This window comes from Pagrus major, chromosome 12 (assembly GCF_040436345.1).
Source record: "Pagrus major chromosome 12, Pma_NU_1.0".
Lineage (NCBI taxonomy): Eukaryota > Metazoa > Chordata > Actinopteri > Spariformes > Sparidae > Pagrus > Pagrus major.
In genome coordinates, this window is record NC_133226.1 from 2,422,168 (window position 1) to 2,444,613 (window position 22,446).

The 22,446-nt window shown below is 38.6% G+C and overlaps 2 protein-coding genes across 6 annotated transcripts in view; both read left to right on the forward strand.

Annotated features, from left to right (window-relative positions):
* Positions 1 to 284, forward strand: part of chd1 (chromodomain helicase DNA binding protein 1) — a 52,425-nt gene extending 52,141 nt beyond the window's left edge. For all 3 annotated transcript variants that reach the window (XM_073477654.1, XM_073477655.1, XM_073477656.1), the window contains exon 36: positions 1 to 284. This exon is cut by the window's left edge and continues 1,305 nt beyond it. The gene's annotated coding sequence lies outside the window, so the exon portion shown is untranslated.
* Positions 285 to 10,110: 9,826 nt separating this feature from the next.
* Positions 10,111 to 21,554, forward strand: hmgcs1 (3-hydroxy-3-methylglutaryl-CoA synthase 1 (soluble)). 3 transcript variants are annotated; one of them, XM_073478334.1, is made up of 10 exons: positions 10,111 to 10,166; positions 11,715 to 12,163; positions 12,925 to 13,050; positions 13,541 to 13,705; positions 14,667 to 14,838; positions 15,806 to 15,976; positions 16,520 to 16,626; positions 16,744 to 16,869; positions 18,570 to 18,727; positions 20,468 to 21,554. In XM_073478334.1, exons 2-10 carry the CDS (start codon positions 11,716 to 11,718, stop codon positions 20,543 to 20,545), a joined length of 1,551 nt encoding a protein of 516 aa, XP_073334435.1. In that variant the 5' UTR covers positions 10,111 to 10,166; position 11,715; the 3' UTR covers positions 20,546 to 21,554. The 3 variants fall into 3 exon arrangements, with proteins under 3 accessions (XP_073334435.1, XP_073334433.1, XP_073334434.1); XM_073478332.1 differs by lacking the exon at positions 10,111 to 10,166 and adding an exon at positions 10,201 to 10,219; XM_073478333.1 differs by lacking the exon at positions 10,111 to 10,166 and adding an exon at positions 10,202 to 10,219 and having other exon boundaries at positions 14,670 to 14,838; positions 20,468 to 21,553.
* The last annotated feature ends 892 nt before the right edge of the window (positions 21,555 to 22,446 follow it).

Consider the following 22,446-nt stretch of genomic DNA (forward strand, 5'->3'; position numbering starts at 1 on the left):
TCAGTAGAAGCACCTGTTAGATCTTAAATAAACTAGACTGTTTACATTTTTTTTTTCTTTACCTTTCATTTTCTATTCTACGTAGGCAATAATAATGTCAATGTTTCTATGCAGCCAAGTATATTTGTGGTGAACCACCCAACTGAATGAAGTCACTGTTACGGTTCACATTGTTGTACATAAATTTCCTTTATATTTCCAAATGAATTTACACTGAAAGTGCATGAATTTTTATGAACTGTTTTATATAGTTGTTTATGAAGCCATTAAAAACAATTACTGTACTCACGCGTACCAACTCTATTGAACAATGTGTCAAGTTTTGCTTCTGTCCAAAATCTGTTTTGGAGCACACTGGGTAGGTTGATTTCATTACACTTCAGCTATCACAAGCAAAGTTCTAGCCAATTTCTTTTAAGACACAATTACTGCAAATAATTCACTATTTCATTTGTTTGCGCTTGCTTTTGTGTTGGGCCAGCCAGGACCATGGCCAAGTTGCACATTTTCTTTTAATAGAGTATGTATATTTTTTAGATAAAATGGCTGAAGTGTTACAGTAAATAGGATGAGAGAGAAAGGGGATAACATGCATTTAAGAGCCATAAGTAGGATTCAGACCTAAGGTCGCTGCAGTGAAGACACAGCCTCTGTACATAGGGTGCAAGCTCTACCAACTGAGCTACTGGAACGCCCCTATATTTTCCAAACAATGGCTGAATTATCTTATTTGTTCGTATCATCAAATCAATTTTATTTATATAGCCCAAAATCAAAATCACATTGCCTCAATGGGCTTTACAATCTGTACAGTGAACGACTCTGTCCTTAGACTTTCAATTCGAGTGAGGAATCACTGGCCATATTGAGAGAAAATAACCCTTTTAACATGGAAAAAAAGAAGATGGAAGAAACCTGAGGAAGAGCCACAGAGGAGGGATCCCTCTCCCAGGACGGACAGACATGCAATAGATGTCACATGTACAGAAAAGAACAACAAAATCACAGTTTACAAGTTGCATTGACAATATCTGATACAAATTATAATATATGTAAAGTGTGTGGATCCAAGAGACGACGAGGCATCGCCAAGTGGTGCCCGAGCCACATGACCTCCCCTCCACTGTCGCGACCTGGAAGAGGGCAGGACACACAGGATAAATAGCAGTTAAACGGAAAAGATCAGAGTGAACAGGCTTTAGATTTTACAGAAATACAGATATAAGGAGATAGTAAAACAGGAGAGCAATGATCCAGCGGAGCCCAGGGTATGACGATCTGTAAGCATCAAGATGTGAGGCAGCAGGAGTCAGGAGAGGTAGATGGTCCCAGGGGTCCATGGTCCATCAGAAGGGAGCCTGAATGAAAAGAGAGGAGGAGAAAGAGGAGGAAGCTGTAGAGAGTGAGAGAGTGACACAGCTTGCAGCTTGTGGGGACAGAAAACAAAAAGAAAACTATATAGATAGAACTATAAATAGATTGTTTCTCGTCGGCAGGACATTATGAATTCTAATACTATAGGTAAATCATGAAACTGAGACCGACCCACTGAAGAAGCTAGCAATTGAAGTCGAGGACTAATTAAAGTTTTGAGTTTAGATTTAAAGGTGTCAATAGAGCCAGATTGTCTGATGGTAGCCGAGAGGTTATTCCAGAGGAAGGGGGCACAATAGGAAAAAGCCCTGCAGCCAGCTGACTTCTTCTTAACCCTGGGAACCATCAGGAGCCCTGAATTTTGAGAGGATAATGCACGAGTTGGAATGCCACACAACACTTCATTTGTCCTGCAAAAGGCTGTCATTGATTTAAAAAACATTATTTAATATCTATCACTGCCACCAAAACTGCATGTTCCTTTATCATAGCTTAAGTCAGGATAGTCAAATATCTATGAAAATGTCAGTATGACAGAGGACACTGAAACTATTTGTATCGATTCTCATAGAGACTCCGTAACCTAATGTTCAAGTCAAACATCTTCTAAAGCCAACTCAGTAGTATTTATCAAAATGTGTTATTCCAACACCAGTTTCAATAAAACATACATTACTTTTTACTGCCACAACAAGCCTAAGCAGCCTACAGTTATAGCTCATTCACATGCTTTGTAAACAATGATTTCCTTTTGCAGAAATTGTTAAAGCAGCTGAGAAAAACCTTCATGTAGTTGTGGTAGTCAAATCTGTCATCAGATCTAGTTAAAAACTGGTTAAACTTATCACTATGCACCTTTGATAGGCAGAAAACTAAAAGTACGTACACTAATGAACGCTCTAGTTAGCGTATCTGTGGAAAGCCATTCAGAGCATTTTACTATACTGGCTTCTATTCCTTAGATGCACCAACAGAGTAACACTACTGTGTTTCTGATTTGAGAAGTTGGCCATCAGGAAATCTCCTAATTTTGTTTGTTTATTTACAACATTTTCAAGTTAAATGTCTGTACTGTACATGTGTACCTGGTATTGGAACGTCTTAGGCCAAAGATCGATGATTGACTTTACGAATGTGATTAAATGGTAGATGATCAGATGATGGGACCACACAGACCTGGTAAACCAAAATAGTGAATGAAGGTGAACTGGGTATGCCCCTGTCTGTAAGGTGTTTGACTACCACCACAGGAAGAATTTCTCGTGTATCTGCAAAGAAATTTGGGACATGGATTCTGAGTGGACCATGTTCAAAGGCTCCATTGTAGAGTTGACTGTTCGGAGTTGTGGTCAAAAGGTCATCTGTTGTGGTGGCAACCTGAGTGAGAACCATCGAGAAAGAGAAGGAGTATGTCAAGCTGGACACCATATCCAGTAAGTCCTGGTCATGGACTAGGTCCTAATACTTTACAAATTAATGGATAAGTTGACCCAAAAATTACAATTTTGTCTACTTCACTACTCACCCTCTGATGGACAGTCAGGTGAAGTTTTGCAGTCCACAAAACATTTCTGGAGCTTCACAGCGAAACAGTGCTTTCTTGTTTGATACTTGTTTTAAAACAAAATGGCTCTGTACAGCTGGTCCAGCTTAATCCAAGTCTCCAGAGATCCCAAGTTCTTTTTAGCTATAATCTTCCCTGTAACTGCTGTGCTTAAAGTGTTGGTAAGCACCCCGTCTAAAGTGGGCACTCGACTGCGCAGTAAGGGTGTAAATAATGTCCTTTCAAATTAATTTGGGATTTTAGAGTTCTCAGAGACTTGGAGACAATTTATCTTACAAATAAGAAACAACGCGCTCACCTCACATATATAGCTTCAGTACATTCAGGTTGAATCCCTCTTGTAGTGAATAAACAAAAGAAAAATAAAAGACAGCACCCCCATTAAAATGTTTATTCTTGCTATACGACGTTTCGGGTAAGACACCCTTTTTTTTTTTTTAAGGTGATCAGTTTTAGGTTATCCAAAACTGCACAACAGATATACCCCAATAGGGGGAGCTGTATCCTTTTGAAGGAGAGCAAAGGATCTTATACAAACAAAACAAAATCTCACAACAGAATAGCACCTAACTATCACAGAAACAACATAGCACATGTTTGTATCACAGGAAACAAGAAAAGTAATCTCCTCATTCAGTCCTTTTGGAATCAGTGTTGAGGAAGGGTATCAAATAGGCTTCAGGTATATCTGTTGTGCAGTTTTGGATAACCTATAATTAGCACACCTGTGTAGTTTTACTGTGATTTTACCAGAGTTCACGCTGAAGAAGGGCATCTTGCCCGTAAACGTCCGTGTGGCAAGAATAAACAGTTTGATTGGAGTGCTCTCCTTTATTTTTCTTTTGTTTGGACAATTTATCTCACAATCTTGATCTCTATATTTTTTGTTAAAATGTAACGCTGTTGACAAAATCCCAGTCAAATTGGCAAATTTCTTTGGCCTGGCCATTAGTATGTCAACACAATTTCAGTCCTCATAGATGCTCTATCTGGAATAATAAGGATATTTATACAAAAAGAAATAACTTTTTAATTGCTCGTTGTTTGACGATGGAATTTAGTTAATTTAGTTTCCTGTTCAATTGATCAACACAAATGGTGTGTTCCTCTTCTATTCAAAATTGCTTCAAAAATGTAGGATACCAATCACACCAAAAGAATATACTTTTATTTTTGATGCAATTCCCAGAGGTTCTGTTGAGTTTTTAAAGACCTGTAATCTCACAGAGGGTAACATGTTTACCCTAAACACGTTTTTATTTAGGTATTTATATATTGGTATCTGGAATAAACCATGTGGTAAGCAACATATCAGGAATGCTTTGGACTGTCTTACACCTCCGGCAGCAAAATTCTTTTGGTCTTCTGTCATGGGCAATGTACAGAGGAAAAAGGCTTGTTGTCTTCTAACTAAATATTGTATAGTGTATTAATAACAAACTTTGGCATCAGATTTACCCTGTTAAAGTAGTAAAAACTGGAGCTTTGGTGTTAATTGTTTTTTGACACTTTATAAAATTCAGTTATTATCCTATTTTATTTATTTATCTATTTTTTAAGCAGACTGAAGCAGCAGAGGTAAGGCAGTTATAATTATCTCCTGCACTTATGTTAATAAATTGGTTCTTGGTTGTATTTTGATGTGCTTCAATGATTTTGTTTTACTAAGTAAATGTCTGTATTTGACAGAGGCATGGTAATAATTGATAACAACAACAACATGAATGGTCTTTTAACAAGTCTTCTATGTATCTTTTTGCCACCTTTTCAATAAGTCACTGGTTATCTTACTCCCAATGACGTTCTATCATTTTATGGTGTTTGTTTTGTTTTGCATACAACAGATATCTGAACCAGACACGGGGAAGGTAATTAACAATAACAATGGCGACAGAAGTCTCCTGCAAGTATTTGTCAGTTATTACATATTTTTCATGGTTATCTCATTTTCATCACTCTTGTACATTGTAAAAGAAAAACTTTGTCTTAACTTAAAATTTTGAGTTGACTGAATTGGAGAAGACAAGTTGAGGTAATTGTGTAATGATTCAAAACAAATCAACTTTACTAGCCAAACAAATGTGATAATAATTATTGGAAACACTTTCTGTTTAGCCCATGTGTATAATGCATGAACACACATTATTAACATACCTAAACATACCTAGACATTAGTATAATGTATGTTGGTTCCTGTTAAAAAAATCATTTTTACAGCATTTTGTGCATTCACTTAATCTTGTTTTTCACTTTACTTTAAGCAAACAATGACCACTTATGTATAGTGATTTACAACCAGCTTGTCATGTATTACATCTGCCAATAACACAGGAATTTTATTACTTTACTTCAAGCACCCAGTGGCCACTTACATTGACTTTTAATCACGTTGTGATGCATCAGAATTGTGATTTTAGTGTCTTAGAAGATGATTATGTATTACAACTACTCAGATTTCTTTTTCTACTAGTGTATAGATGTCTTTATCTGACAAAAGTATGGTAATAATTCACATATACACAAGTATCTTGTGAGTAATATTATATCCTTGTTAATGATTCCATGATTATTTAAAGTGTTTTACTCACTTTGTCATTTTTTTGATTGATTATTTTAATTTTAACTGTTGGAATCTGAACTATGTTTATTAAAGTCACCTTTTATCAGTTAATTAATGAGTTGCTAATTATTTATCTTACTCACTTTGTTGTGCTTTGGTTGAATTTTAGAAATTATAGATGACTACATTATGTCTCACTCATGGTTATACTAACATTGCCAAAAGTCTCCAACAAGTCCCATTGTCAACTTACTCACTTTGTTGTAAGTTTTTTTTTTTTTTCAGAGATGTGGGAAAAAAATATTTGAGCTGTTTTCTTGACAACAACCAGATTAAAAGTATTGTAGTACATTTGTTTCACCAAACTCACTTCTCCAGTGTCGTCTGTTCCACTGCACCATTCACATCACAGCAGGTGTGATCCCATTGCAAGATGGTCTCCAGTTTTACCTAACCTCATTTTTATCTCAACAACACACCGTCCACACACAAGTAGCCAAAGTGGTAGCCAAATCCACGGACCAGCAGCACTTGCCCCCCCCCACTACCACCGCTGAGGTGCCCTTTAGCAAGGCCCTTAACCCTGACTGCTCCACTAGCCGACAGATGAGACTACAGTTGTACTGAAGAGCTTTCAGGTGTGGAGGGGTAACTGTGTGAATGTGATCAGGGCGTTCCTGAAAAAGAGATCTTTGCTCTCAATGAAACTCCACTAAATAAATGAAGGTTAATATATAGAATATTGTTCTAGTCTTTAGAGTCACTGTGTTAACATGGTTAATGAGTAAAGGATTAAGCTTTAAAAATCTTCACAACATGCATGCAACTGACATGATATTAAGTCTCAACCAGGTTCTCAGATAGTGTCATTTCCTTCTCATAATGTCGCTGAATTCAGCATTAACTGTTCCCCTGAATAGTTTATGATGTGTTATACAGTATCATCGTAATCCTGACCTTCAAAACAAAGGGGTAGACATCAGCTTTTTGTGTCACCATGTTGGGTTCAGGAGATATGATGCAAAAAAAAAATTCAGTTATGGTAGAAAGTTAAATGGCTGCCATGGCTGCCATGTGACATTTTTGCAATGGCTCCATCTCTGAAAATGTTCAGGGCCTCAAACTGTACAAGTGTACCAAGTTTCAAGCTTTTATGAACGATTCACCTCAAATTTGTTGCATATTATCCGGACTGATTGTACTGAGCAGGGGAGTACATATACAGAAAGTGTATTTCTGAGGCTCCGGCTGGGTTTGTAGTGTGAGAAGTTGGTCTGTTTGAATGGAGCACAGATAGCTAATGAGGCAGGCAGGTGGTGCACGTTGTGTATGCCTTCATCTTAAGGTTTCCATGCTGTCTGATCCAGTTGGAGGTTGGCAGCGGCTGAAAACTCCCTGTAACGTCTTTAGAGACTCAAAGCATCTACTGCTTCTGCTTTTCTTCTGTAGCATGTTTTCAGGGGCATTTATGTCTTGGGGGACTTTTGTCTTTCATTTTTTGTAATACAACTCACTTCTTTCTCAATAGCAGCAGCAGGGGAGACAGGACCCAGCCTTTAATATGAGAGTATGAAATTATCATTATTATCAGCTTACCTACCCATATCATTTGTATTATTGCATGTTTTAGTTGTGCTGCACAGTGAGGTGGCTCATTGTCACAGTGGTTATGTTAAATTTGTATGAATTAGTTCAGTGTAATGGATATTTCAGTATGTAGATAAGGAACAAATGACTGATGACTGTGTAGTGGTGTTGTTCTTTTTCCTGGGAGGGAAGTTGGGTGGGTTTGTTAAATATGTTATCTTTGGGTCTATGTGTTAAGGGTTAAACGAACATGACAGTCACATTTTTATTGTGTTAATACTTTTTCACTGTGGAAATATTAGTTCTTTAATTATTGAGAACATGTTCTCTTTTTACCAGAAAAACTTGACAACGTAAAAGCATTGTCCATGTGCACAGAGGTCTGGTTGCACCGCCCTATAACACAAGGTACGTTTATTTCACTCCTTTACTGTTACTGCCAGCTGTTGTGTTTGTGATGTGCAGCCAGTAAGTTTAGGGGTGGGACACCGTTAGCGTATTCCTTTTATACAGGGTTGGTTCAAAGTCTTAAAAGTAAAAAACAAACAAACAAACACACAAACAAAAAACGTAATTAAAAAAACAGCCCCTAAACTGTTTGGTTAAGGGGTCATTCCATGCCAACTCACCTAGCACCTCCCACTTCATGTCATGGTTTTTCTTGAAAAAACTAATGTTGAAACCTCTATTAAATTCACGGAACCTTGCAAAATCCTATAGCTGAATTTTTAAGTGAATTTTTCAAGTTTGGCCCAATCACTTAGTTTTCACTGGATTGAAATGTGTCCTGAACATCCAAGAGACCCTGAGGAAACTTGGCAACAATCATTCATTGAAAAAGTCTATTGAAATAATCTAATTAAAAACAGGAAGTCATTTTTTACCAGAACAAAGAATCTGTCATTTTCAAAAATTCATATCTCCAATAGTTTTTACTTTCTTTCCACCAAATGTTGGTTCTGTGCAGTATGAATGTAGTTCTGCCACATCTAAAGGTTGTTTGGTCCTGCATAAGAAAGTGCCATACATCTAGTTAAATATAGCTTTACATTTTTTTTAAATTTAGCTTTATTTTGACTGTAGAATTTCCTTGAAGCTTTTGTATTTGAGAGTGTTGATATCCATTGTATGTATATAAAAAATTCAAAGATGTTATATCACTCCTTCATCGTGTCTAGTACGCAACAAACCAATGTTTGGTCTGTTGCATACTAGATGATGTCATCTTGTTTTTTGTGTCTTTGTGTTCATCAACAACATGTCAGGGTTCAGCTGAGCAGAACGTGTATTTACAGCCTTGATGTTAGTACACAGTGTTCACAAGGATTATGTTTGCAACACACACTGCTTTGAATTTTGACTAGTGTTTTCAAAACCTTATCTAGCTTCTTAAATGTCACTCAAATCCTTTGACATGGTTCTTCTTAGATAATAGTACCAATGTAGCCAAACTCCCATAGGCCAGTTTTCTGCACTGTTCTCGGTGAGGTTAACTGATCGACCTTTGCTCTCACCAGCTTAATTCCACTTATACACCAAAATTAGTGGGTATGTGCTTTTTTTTAAACATGGGGAAACTTGCTCAAAATAGGTGATTGACTCTTTTCACATTCTTGTTTGTCATGTTCATCATCAGAAACACGCTGGAAAAACAGGGAACGAGCAGGTAGAAGGCAGCAGATCAAATACCTCATCAGACTGCATCCAGAGGACATAAAAACTTGTTTTAACAATAATTTTCATGTTCTAAAATTAAACACGTTTTTTTTCTTGATCTTATTACGGAAGTTGCTAAGGAGTGAGATGTCTTGCTTCTTTTCTCATCTCTGTTAAGGGTTGCACATGCTCAGTATGGATCAGGCAGCAGACGAGGCTCAGACATTTCTTTACATACATTACGTAACTTTGTCGGAAGGCTCTTCATGAAAGGGTCGTGTCAGAAGGTGGGATTTTCCAGAAGATGTGTTACCTACCTATGAAAGCAGCATATTTCAGGTGACCTCTGTTAACTGCCTCCAGCATTGGGATGCACTTTATCCTTTAAAACCTACAGTACAGTATTCATTGCTCATGGGCTCTGTTTTATTTTACTCTACAGAACACAGACACTGAGGCCAGCAGGTCCATGGAGCAGTGTGTGATGTGGTGTGTGTCCTGAGAAGGAATCGTGCAGAGCCCGGGCCTGACCCAGAGGACATCTGTGTACTGACTGGAAGACATGGAGGTCTTCAGTGGGACGGGAGGCATTGCTTTATTTGGACGCTTGATTGGTTTGTCCTTGGTGTAAATTCATATGAAACTTAAGATATACTCAGAGAGTACTTCAAATACAACAGAAAGGGTATTTTAAATGTAATTTAATGCATTTGAATTACACTAAATATACTTTAAGTTGTCCCCAAAAAACACATTTTATTATGTACTTAGTATAGTACAACTAAAATATGGTTAAGTAAGTAAGTAACTTAAGTATATTTCTTTATCACCTGGGAAGAGCTGGGGCTTCTTAAATCTGATCCATGAGTGAATGAATCCATATGTCACATTAAATGAAGCTCTGTATGATGATATGGTCATTTAATGACATGTCTTGCAGTATTAGTACCTGAACGCTGATCTTCATCACCGAAAATGATATGAAAGGTGTATGAACGGCAGGACAGCAGGACAGCAGGACAGCAGGACAGCAGACCCACTTACTGTATGAATGGATGCCTGTTGCCATGGACACGCTGCGCTGTAATTCAAGCGCTGCCCAATGCGGTGTCTACCGCGCCAGGAATTACTTCCCCAGTGTGATTGGCTGCTTCTCTCTCACCAGACATCGTGCATCTCACGCTATTGGACCGCCGATACGGCTCTGGCGCGTGTTTGTGAGTCCTCATCCCCGATTGGCCGTAAACCTACGTAGCGCATGTTGTCCGTGAGTTGTGATTGGACAGGACGCCAGGTGCTGTAGTGCAGGGGTGTACGCTCCTCTGCAGCGTCATATAAAAATACACTTGTACCGGACTGCTCAGGACTCTCGGGCTTGATCCAAACAGCGACCGTCACCACCTCTGGAGTTAACTTCACGCACAGGTGAGACGCTTTAATCCGACGGAAGCTTGTCATCCAGGCTGTAATTAAGAAATGTAAGATTGAATCGGGAACGTTGAGTCAGGGTTTTGCTTAGTAACTCGCTTAGCTAGCACATTAGTAAGACAGTTGGTATAACTACAGATATCAATAAGCACCGGTCAGCTCACGTAAAGTCAAGCTGCTGTAGGTGAAGTTAAGCTGCATTAGCTGGACGGGACTCGGCTCCGTCAGCTATGTTGTCCGAGCCGCTGTATAGCTTTAGCTAACTGAGCTGTCATGCTGTCACTCCGTGTTATGACCAGTCGAAATTGGTGTCTTGAATAAGGTTTTACCTAACTATGACGTTTAAAAGTGGTCACATACGCTTTCAGGCAACAATTCAGTCACAATTCAGTCTTTTTCTTGCACAATTGGTCCTTCAGTGTGATATATTCTTACGAGTTAAAGGTACCGTTAAGAGGAAGCCTCTCGGATGAGCGGTTGAAACGTCTCATAGAAACTGACATAAGTCCAGTTGCCTACGATACAGCTCTTAGAATTAACTTGTTAAGTTACTGGTTTCGGCAAGTAACGTTACCAGACTTAAACGATTTAACGCTAAATTAAGTTCCGGGAAATCCGTTGCCCTTTCACCCACTTTCCTCTCCTCTGTTCTCATGTGGTATCCTTGTCCCAAACACAAGTCATTTTTAAGTGTTTTACGCAATACAAGCTATAAGCCAGCTGTCGAGCTTTAGACCTAACCAATGCTTTCTTAACTTAGCTAAAGTTAGTGTGTAACATGTCCTGTTTACACGTTTTAATTTGCTAGCGTTAGCAAGTTTGTATGTGGCTTGCTGTCTCTGTCGTTAGCTAGTGATATGTGCAACAACACTAGCATGTCTTCTGTTTGGCTGCTTCTTAAACACCAAGTAAAGACAGTCGACCACTACATTACGTGTCATACTGTACGATCCTACAGTAGATCCTAGCTAACATGCGCTTTGGTCCATGTTTCAGTAACAGTCTCAGACAGCTAACTCTACATTAGCTAAACACTGTTAGCTGTAAACCCTTTAGGCTAACAGCGGGACGTAGAGACAAAGTTGATGCCTCGTGTCTAACGTTACCCAACGTCTGGTATCACTCTAAAGTTCCCGTTTTATTAGCCTGATTCTAGTTTAGAAGGAAGTTATCAAACGCAGTTTTCTAATGTCGGGTGGAAGAAACGGCTAATCTGCCAGATGATGCTCTTCTTTTAGATGTCATGCTGTATTTGCCGTTGCTCTGTAAGGTTGTCATGATAACTTTCAGGGTACATCGTGATTAGTGTTCTTCAAACAGACTCAGTACGATGCACTTTGACCTGCTTAAATGCTGATACAGTAGTTAAAGTTTTGGACATGTGGGCTGTGCAGCATGTGTAGCTTGGAGTATGTATATAGCAGTCAGAGGCACCTGGTTAATCACTATATACATTTAAAGCTGTAGTTCCCCAACACTAACAACACACAACATATTTATCAGATTGACATATTGCTGAACATGAACCCTTCTCAACCCACTCAGGATGCCTGGATCAGCCTCAGCCAGTTGCCTGGGACCATGGCCCAAAGATGTGGGTATCATTGCCATGGAACTGTACATCCCATCCCAGTATGTGGACCAGGCCGAGCTGGAGCAGTTTGACGGTGTGCCAGCTGGTAAATACACAGTCGGCCTGGGCCAAGCTCGCATGGGCTTCTGCTCAGACTGTGAGGACATCAACTCTTTGTGCCTGACGGTGGTCCAGAGGCTGATGGAGAGGAACAGTCTGTCCTACGACAGCGTGGGTCGACTGGAGGTCGGCACTGAGACCATCATTGACAAGTCGAAGTCTGTCAAAACTGTTATCATGCAGCTGTTTGAGGACTCTGGCAATACAGATGTGGAAGGCATTGACACCACAAATGCCTGCTATGGCGGCACAGCTGCACTCTTCAATGCTGTCAACTGGGTGGAGTCCAGCTCATGGGATGGTGAGTGAACAAACTCCATGTAATGTGTTAATGTATGGTACCGTCTTTTCACTGTCTTTTTTTTTTTTTTGCATTAAGCGATTAATTGTGATTAATTGCTTTATAAACGGTCAGTGGGCAGTCCACTGCAGACCCACAGCTGCTGACGTGTAGAGGGGGTCATATTATACAGAGAAATATTGGCTTTTTTAGGATGTATACATGTTAATGTTTGTCCTGAAAGGCAAGCTAAACAAGGGCAATGAGAAATATGACATTAACAATTCCTTATTGTCCACAAAGACATATTACTCTAGAAGCTCAAGATAAAAGGTGTCATGTTAACAGTCCTCTTCTGTATTCAGCATCAACACCTTGTGTTTCCATGCAAACTTACAGATTGTGGATTTTGCCAGTTGTATGGCTGTAAAACTTTTGGCTGGAGTATTTTTAGGCTACATCAAAATACACAAATTATATCTCAATATTTTGAAATCAACTGAAATGCATCTCATAAATGCTCTGACTGGGTGAAACATGTTATAACATGATAAATAAATCAACCTTAAATTAACCTTTGGGTAATTCCATGCCAACTCACCGGGGCTCCCAGCTCATGTCATGGAGTATCCTCCCAAACCTGTTTCAGGAGAGATCATCTTAGACTCGCTGTAGTGGTTTTGATGTCACTGCGGGACAATTGCATTTTCAACAACAGATTTCTATACAGGTGTTTGAGTCAGTCTTGGCATTTCCCTTATCCTCACGTTTCCTCTTTGCAGGGCGATATGCTTTGGTGGTAGCAGGGGATATTGCTGTCTACGCTACAGGAAGCGCCCGGCCTACAGGGGGTGCTGGTGCAGTGGCCATGCTGGTGGGCCCTAATGCTCCTCTGGCCTTTGAACGAGGTCAGTTAAGTGATAACCTTATGTTGTGCTTAATTTGTGTGGCAGCACTCTTGTTTCACCTTTATGTTGCCGATCCCATCATCTGAGTGATTACTTAGCTTTTAAACCAAGTAAGTGAAGGTTTGATTGAATCTTCTCGGCTGAAAGGAACAGTCACTTTGAAGGAACCTGTCTGTAAGAGCAAGCTTATCTGTTGTTTTCCACTTTCCTAGGTTAATGATTTTTACAGTGTGGACTAGATCATTAGATGAATAGCTGTATTATTAGGTGTTGAACTGTACATCTCACTACCAGTAACTAGCTTAGTCGTTGTGGGAAAGTGTAACAGCAAACCAAATTTAATCTGTGAAAATGTGTTTGATATTTAGACAGCTCAGTGAAGACAGTGTGGTTATAAATACATAGGAGAGGCATACATGTATAGAAGAAGCTGAACTGAGTGTGTGGTTAGTACAGCGTGAGTGTGTTGCTGACTGTTGCTGTGGTGCAGGTTTACGAGGAACCCACATGCAGCATGCATATGACTTCTACAAGCCAGACCTTGTGTCAGAGTACCCTGTGGTGGATGGCAAGCTGTCGATAGAGTGCTACCTGAGTGCCTTGGACCGCTGCTACTCGGTGTATCGCAACAAGATCCACGCACAGTGGCAAAGAGGTGGGTTAAAACTGTTCTCTATAATCAATAAAGACTGACCCTCCAAGATTTGGATTAGTTGAAACAGACAGTATCTTCATAAATGTCTGCTGCTAACATTGGCAGGTTAAGAGAGCCCAAAGGCCAGGTCGCAACAGCCCACTAGAAAATACATCGAGGTTAAATCAGCTCTTTATTGGGTGCAGAGATATCAGAAAAAGTGATCACTGTACAGTTTTTGACTCAAGAGCTGGTCAAGACAGATTACCACATAATAACAGTGGTTGTAATATTACAAATGACAGTCAAAATGTGATGCCACTTCTTAACCTATTGTACTTGATAGTCAAAGAAGTTTTCTTTTTGAAAGGTGGCGTGTTATCATACATGTTGAGGGGAGTGTAGGGGAGCGACAGGTCAGACAAAATCCTATTTAGTTAAGAGGGTTTAGCACATTACCTGCTTGCTGTGCTAAGAAGTTTGCCTCAGTTCAGTGACCATGAAATAGTTTAATGAACTGTGTCAACATCTACAATATCTGACAACATGGGGCCATTAAAGACACATTATTAAATAACTCTTAATTATTAACCATTTAGGTGCGGCACAACATTTCCAAACCTACTCTCCAGGCCTGATATGATGGGCTGTGTGTCTGTGAAGAGACACAACACATCAGCTGTGTGTCATGTTGTTGTATTCCTGACCTTGAAACAAGCTTTGTCACGTGGGTATTTTTGTACCTAGGGCAGTGTGCACCTTGCAGAGGTGGGAGGAGAGATGCAACAAGATGAGCAGGGAAAGAAAAGTAGGGCAAAGTGTCAGTATTTGTATAAAAAAACAGTTCTTACTGCTCACTGTCCCAATGAAATGGACCCCATTGTGTCAGGAAGTCTTATGACTAGACAAAGCAATTAGCAGTCATTTAAAACAGCAAACTGTGTTACTCAGGCTTATATGGTCTCATAATTCTTTTTCCAAGCAGAGGATTCAGAGAAGCGCTTCAGCCTGGATGACTTTGGCTTTCTCGTCTTCCATTCTCCATACTGCAAGCTGGTGCAGAAGTCCTTGGCTAGACTGATGCTAAATGACTTTCTGAGCCACCCCAGCCCCAACACTGAGACAGGACCCTTCACAGGCCTTGACGCCTTCAGGTACACTCAAAACAGCAGACAGCCTTTGTCATTTAAACAGGCGACTTGATTGAACTCCTGTTTTAAAGCCCTGCAACATTAATTTGGGATGCAAACACATGAATGTTGAAAAAGGAGAGAACTACCCAGAGTTGGGTGGAAAAATATGTGACAGTGTGATATCATATAATCACGTATCCGTGTAATGAAGAGGAAACCATATTACTTATCATAAAGATTTTGTTTTTATCGTATCAATCATTTAAAAAAAAAAAGAATAAATTCAGAAATGGATTCAAATTTGTGTTTGTTGGTCAAAATCACAGTAGCAAACCTGGAAGAGAGACAGTTCATTCTTTTCATCTGGTGAAGGTGATGTGAAAAAGAACTGGGTGCTACACATGTGTGTTATAACTTTGGGTAAAAAGAGAGTTGTGTTTAAGCCACAGTCCAGCAAGATGGAGCAACATAACAGGTGGTGTAATGAGGTCTTCACAACTGGTCCTCCTGATAGTTGAGTCACCATTTTTACTCCATGCACTTCATTCATATAAGCGTGACGGAAAATACACTGTAGAATTGCCAAGGAAATTCTTCTGTCACCCACAGAAAATGGGGTCAAGTTAGTTTTCTTTATATAACGCCAATTCACAAGAAAGCTTACGTCATGACACTTTTCAATTTGAGCAAGATTAGACCATTCTCTTGAATGAATTAAGTGAATCAGATCAAACATCTGCTGGCACAGAATGTAGTAGTAACATGGTTTCAGAGGTTGATCCTCTTCATTTAGACGGAGTCCAAATTAATGGTTTTAAATGGACCATGATGCCATTTAATCTCCTGCTTTCTGCTAAGTGCCAAGTTCTCTATGTTCCTCCATCTCTTCTTACCTTCCTCATCACCACCTCAGTTATGCTATGACAATACAAAGAAACACTCTGAACCGGTGTTTCTGTTGCTAATGATGTGTGTGTTTGGATTGCAGAGATATACGGCCAGAAGAGACTTATTTTGACCGGGATGTGGAGAAGGCCTTCATGAAGGCCAGTGCCGATCTGTTCGAGAAGAAGACCAAGTGCTCCCTGCTGATCTCCAACCAGAATGGAAACATGTACACCCCCTCTGTCTATGGCTGCCTGGCCTCACTCATTGCACAGTAAGTGTCAGCTTCTGACTTTGATTCATTCATCTGCTCTATTTAATCACTTCCTGCAACCATGTGCTCAAGACGCAGGACCTGAGAGAATTCAGAGTCAGAGTACCTCCCTACCAACCTACTGTACATCCAAAAAGAAAATGTTTTGTTATTTTTTGTTTCCTATGTTGTTGTTTAGAGTTTTATCTGCTGTTCTTGAGCAGACACAAGTTGTGTTATCCCTAAAACAGAGTGCTGTAATCTGATTCTGAAATGCCTCCAGTGGACATGGCGCAGCCTTGGATGACCAGGCCAATCAAGCCTGTGTGCAAACCAACTTCATTCCCTGTTTGCCCCACAGTTATCTATTCAGACAGTACAGCACAGCCTGAGAGGAAGCAGAGCATGACGGGCTATATTATAGCAAAGTCACTGCAGTCTAACTACTTCTGAGTTGAAAAATCCTCTCCAAGATCCTGGCATGGTTTTTTGAAACATCTTGGAAAAAATGGAGTCTCAGTGCTGTAGTGTGTAAAGAGTAACTTTGTTGCCTTTGTGTTACAGACACACATCTTCACAGATAGCAGGACAGAGGATCGGGGTATTCTCCTATGGGTCAGGATTTGCTGCTACTCTGTATTCTCTCAGAGTCACACAGGACCACACACCTGGTAAGTCAGTCACCCTTCAGTTCAGTTGTGTGTGGTGACATTAGAATGTATCATCATTATAATTTGTAAAAACAAATGGGAGTGTATTCTTTATGATGTGTTTATTGTCTGTTGCAGGATCTGGTCTGGACAAACTTGTGTCCAGCCTTAGTGACCTGAAGGTCAGACTGGAATCAAGGAGGAAGGTGTCGCCTGCTGTCTTCTCTGAGAACATGAAGCTGAGAGAAGAAACACACCACTTAGGTATGACTCTTCTGTCACTGCTCCTCATTTCTATATCTAACGGAGCCATTCGATTTAGTAATTCACAAGCCTATAACAAGTCTGTCAGGAAGAAAAGCTCTTACAAACTCTACAACAATGGGTGCGCTCGGTGCTTATTTCATCAGTTCTTTGTGGGGTTTGACAACTATTCAACCATGAGACTGTTACTCCAGTATACTGGGGAAGATGGAGCTTGACATCACTCTCAATACTCAACATTTAGGGGCTACTTTCAGGCTGTATTGTGGTAAACTGAGCTCATAGTAAGGACTGCATCATCTTTTTAATATCAAATATGATGGTGTTGATTCAGATCACTTTCTGACCAAAATGTTCCAATTCAGAATACTATATTCATCACCCATGATGTAATTTCAGGCAAGCTGATTTTCAAACATAAAAAACACAAGAAACAAAAAGTTATACATGCAGGGAATCAAAGAAACATTCCTGATGGTATTTTAATTAGAGGTTATAAAGAGGTTATAAGGATATATATATATATATATATATATATATATATATATATATATATATATATATATATATATATATGAGGGGCGCATTGATTTTCCCTGCTTTTTTCAGTACTTATTTTGCATTAAGCTGTGCAAGAGATTTGTTTTGCCAACAACATTAGACCTGAGGTTATCGACTAGGGATCGACCAATATGTTTTTTTCTGGATCACCAACATAGCAATTCGCAACAAGACTAATCTTATCACATGACCTCTACATTTGGCGAAATATGTTACATAATTTTTGGTGGAATTTTTACTTTACGAATTACAGACATGGCAGATTTGTACAGGATTAAGCTCACAGACGTAATCTGCAATTATTACAAATTACTAGAGGTTTCTAGGTAATACTAGTTCCATGTTAATAGGCATTTGGTTTCAGAATTTAGAACAACCAGTGATGGAAAGTAACTTGATTACACATGCACTATACTTCAGTACAGTTTTGAGGTACTTTATTTGAGTATTTTTATTTTCTACTACTTAATACTTCCATTCCAGTACTCATGACAACTTTTAGTTACTAGTTATGTTTGATACTCAGACTATTCACTGTTGATTGGCCAGTACTTGTGAAATTGAACTAATCAGATAGTGTTGTGGGCAGAATACTGACTGAAACCACAGAGTGAAGACTACAGACATAGAGAGAATCCTGCATCAAAGCCAGACTAGTGCATTCTTAAATGAATTTATTTTATTAGCAATCAGACAAATAAACACAGATACTGATAATCAGAAAAATGCAGAACATTGGCCCCGCTAATCAATCTATCCCTATTATCGACACCTTGCAATCAACTGTTGCTCCTTTTACAATGGGATATTAACCAGCAAAAACACGACAAGGTGCAAGTGAAGTTTGGTGACGTTTAATGCGAATATAGAAACACTGATGAAGTTCCATCTGCATAGTTGATTCTTGGGCCCACATTTAAATTCAAATTGTTTCTTGTTTCAAAGTTTAATCCAGTCTTGAATTTCCCAAAGATTCCTGCCCCAACAATGAAAAATATGTACTGGTCCAAACTCTGGCTTGGAGATGATGTCTGCACTCACTGAGTTAATCTCACAAACAGGACTTTCTTTAATATTTATAGCCTTTAGAATGTCTCACATCTTAATATCTGATCATTTTTATCAATCTGTCTGTACAGCCAGCTATGTCCCTCGAGGCTCAGTGGAGGATCTGTTCCCAGGAACATGGTACCTGACACGAGTGGATGACAAACACCGCAGGGAATACTCCAGAAGACCTCTGGACAATGACCTTCCAGCAGAGCCAGAACTTGTTCGCTCCAGCACTGCCGCTGAGGTACAGAATGAAAAAACATTTCCTTTCAAGTTTCCTTCTTTGATTACTATGTCTAATGTAGGTCTGAAGAATTTAAACACAGCCTTTAAGGGCTCTATCTTACACTCAGCGCAAAGCAGTGAACAGCGCAGCACTAGTGTGATTGCTAGTTTCAGGCCGACACAGTTGTAATTTTCACACCCAGTGCCCACGTTGTGTTAACAACAAATGTATGTACCCCTGGGTGTGTTAATCTTAAAGTGACGTGTGGTCAGGCGCACTGATGGCGGATTGCTATCTTGAGGCAGCAGAAAGAGACAGCGCCATAGACCAACAAAAAGCTGGTCTAGAGTCAAAGGCGCACTCTGTTTCCTGCTATTAAAGGACGCATTAGATGCGCCCACACAGGAGGGTTCACACCGTGCTTACGTGCCGATTTTATGATTTGAGAGGCTGCTTCCGGTTATTTTAAACATTTCCATGAACACAGTCGTGTCACTGTAACAAATATGGTTGCACTTTTAATCAGCAAAACTAAGAGCTGTAGTTATAAACTCTCCAAAGGAAACACAATTAAACTTTTTTAGCTTCTGTGATAAATATGTTCATGAGTCGAAGAACTCAGGACATTAATTAACATGAAATATTAACTGGACCTGTCAGCGAGTCAGGAGTTTTAAGTGATCAGTGATGTTTCTCAGCTGTTCCATGTGCCCAAATTCGCATGTTAATGTAGAGAGATTGACATTACGTGACTGCAGCTAGAGGATCACTGCAGGTAATGTCATTAGTAATTTTTGTCATTAAGGACATATTTCTCATCCCACCAGTTATTGATCAGGATGATACTTTTAATGACCCGTCCTGTCTGATCCACGGACTGAGAATTGGCACACACAGAGGGACGCTGCAGTGCTCCTCCTCCTCCTTTGTTAAGGACCTGGCGCTCCTGGCTCTTAAAGGGAATGGGAGACAACACTTGGATTGGTTTCATCTATGTTCCATCCAAAACAAGCCCATGACTAATTCAGAGTCTAAATACAACCCCTTTGTGCTGTGCGCCGCACTCTGCATCCAGATTATCCATCGTTTAACTGACAAAATGGACTTGGACATGCCCTAAGCTCACTAGCACCTTGCACTTTAGACCAAGCACTATAGACTGTCTAAATAGAGCCCTAAATGTGTAAATGGAGTGTATGACCAGCATTTGATATAAAGTTAAGATGAATTGGTGACATTTGTCCACATGTGGGAGTCCATGTGGACAAATGTCACCAAACAAAGTTAAAGATAATGCTGGCTTATTACAACTTTTGGTCTTTTGTTTTTCAGTTTTGCCATAATTTTTTGTTAGTAACATCAACATTCTACTTACAAAGTTAATGGCTGAGATCTGGGATCTCAGGGAATTCATTGCGCTCTGGAAATTTTCAAGTTACAGCTTGTAATTAATGGGTTAGTTGCATAGTAGATGACGCAATCTTGTTCTGTGTGTCTGGACATATTAATAATCTTAATTCCTTAGCTCAATGTACATATATTATGTCACAATTTCAAACATCTTTGAACTAATTTCTGACAGACTAGTTAAAGGTAAAATACTTCTTCTTTAATATGACAAGACTGTTGAAGCAGTGCTTTGGAAATGTAAATTACAGTGTGGAGAGAGCGAGAGAGTATGTATGTATAATTGAAAGTGCTTTTCTTAAGATAGAAAAAAGCATTAATGATGTTTACAGTGTGCTTTTTCTCTTTAAGCACATCCCAAGTCCAGCCAAGAAGATGCCCCGCATGCCGGCAGCCACTGCTGGTCCTGAGCCTGCAGTCAGTAACTGAGAGTACTCCGCTTACCTCTGAGAAGTATCAAGGCAACTGTAACAACTATACAACACTATACATCAGAAGGCTGGAAGGAGACAACAGTGTCACCTCCAAAATCATTATATGTAAACTTGGTTAGTTGAAGTGTTGAGTTGAGGCATGTGGACAGCTGTAGACACTGCTTAACTGCCTGTACCCTTCCCATCATCCCTCATTTGTCCAAATGTCATACTATTGGACAGTAGATTTTTATATTTGACCTGAAAATTCTATTTTGATGACAGTAATTGTTTGTTTTGCAATCCTTTATTTCAAAGTTAAGACTTCATAATATTCTCCTTTTTGAATTGTGCAAAATGGACAGCTGCACAGTATGTGTGGGAGGAGCACAGGCAAACATTTACATGGAGTGTTGCTGATATTGAGTTAAACAAGCAGACTTCCTCCTAGCAGCAGGCAGTCAGTGTCAGGAAGAGGAAACTACATAATGAATTTGGCTCCTGCTGAAAAGAACATAAGGAGGTTTCAACAGTAAAATGTATCGTAACAGTGCTTTTGCTGCCGCGGCAACCTAGTCAAGACGGAGCTCATACCCCACTCTGCTGTCTGTGCTCAAGACCTCAGTTTTCTATGAAAAGATGAGGTCGACTTCTACACTCTGCAGGTTCATTATGTGACTGCACACAGTGAATGGAGTCTTACTTAAAAGTGTTGTTGAATGCTGTAGCTGAACTAATGTAGTCAACAGTTAACCTGATAGGGAACATTCATCCATACACAAGATGTCCGCTGTCTCATTGATGATCCCCAAACGGATAACCAGTTCTGTTCCATAGATGAATGTTGAAGTGAAGCTATTTTGGATAACACCACTGTCATTTTAGTTTTTTTAATTGCCTTTTTATTGCCATGAAATTTCTAAACCCATTGAACAGTCTTGCACAGTGAGTAGCTGAGTACTGATCTACATCAGGTTTACTTAACCTGCCAAAGTAATCAGTTTTTTTTTTTTATTCCATTAAAAAAAAAAAACTCAGTAGTTTTTAAATTAACTTTCTATATATATATATATATATATATATATATATATATATATATATATATATATATATATATATATATATATATATATATATATATATATATATATATATATAGATATATATAGATATAGATATAGATATAGATATATAGATATATAGATATATAGATATAGATATAGATATAGATATATATATAGATATAGATATATATATATATATAGATATATATATATATAGATATATATATATATAGATATATATATATATATATATATATATATATTTATATTTATATATATATATTTATATATATATTTATATTTATATATATATTTATATTTATATTTATATATTTATATATATATATATATATATATATATATATATATATATATATATATATATATATATATATATATATATATATATATATATATATAAATATATAAATCTTTTCTGTTGATGAAACGATTAGTTGATTTTTCAGAGAATGTTTGACAATGCATTAATAGCTCAACCAATTTATCAAACAAAAAAGCCAAATATATCAAGGTTTCAGAGTCTCAGTTGTGAAAATCAGATTTTTTCTTTTCCTTTCACATAACTAAACTGTTCTGGGTGGTTTGTCAAACAAAATGAGACTTTTGCAGAGGGCACTGGACATTTTGACTTATTAAAATGTTTTCTCCCAGACTAAATGATAAATCCGACATACATACAAATCCGATATACAGTACCAGCCAAAACTTTGGACACATCTTCTCTTGAAATGTTTTTACTTTATTTTTATTATTTTCAAATTTTTTGATTATAACTTTAAACCATGAAATGACACATGTGGAATTACATAGTAAACAGAAAAGTGTTTTCTAT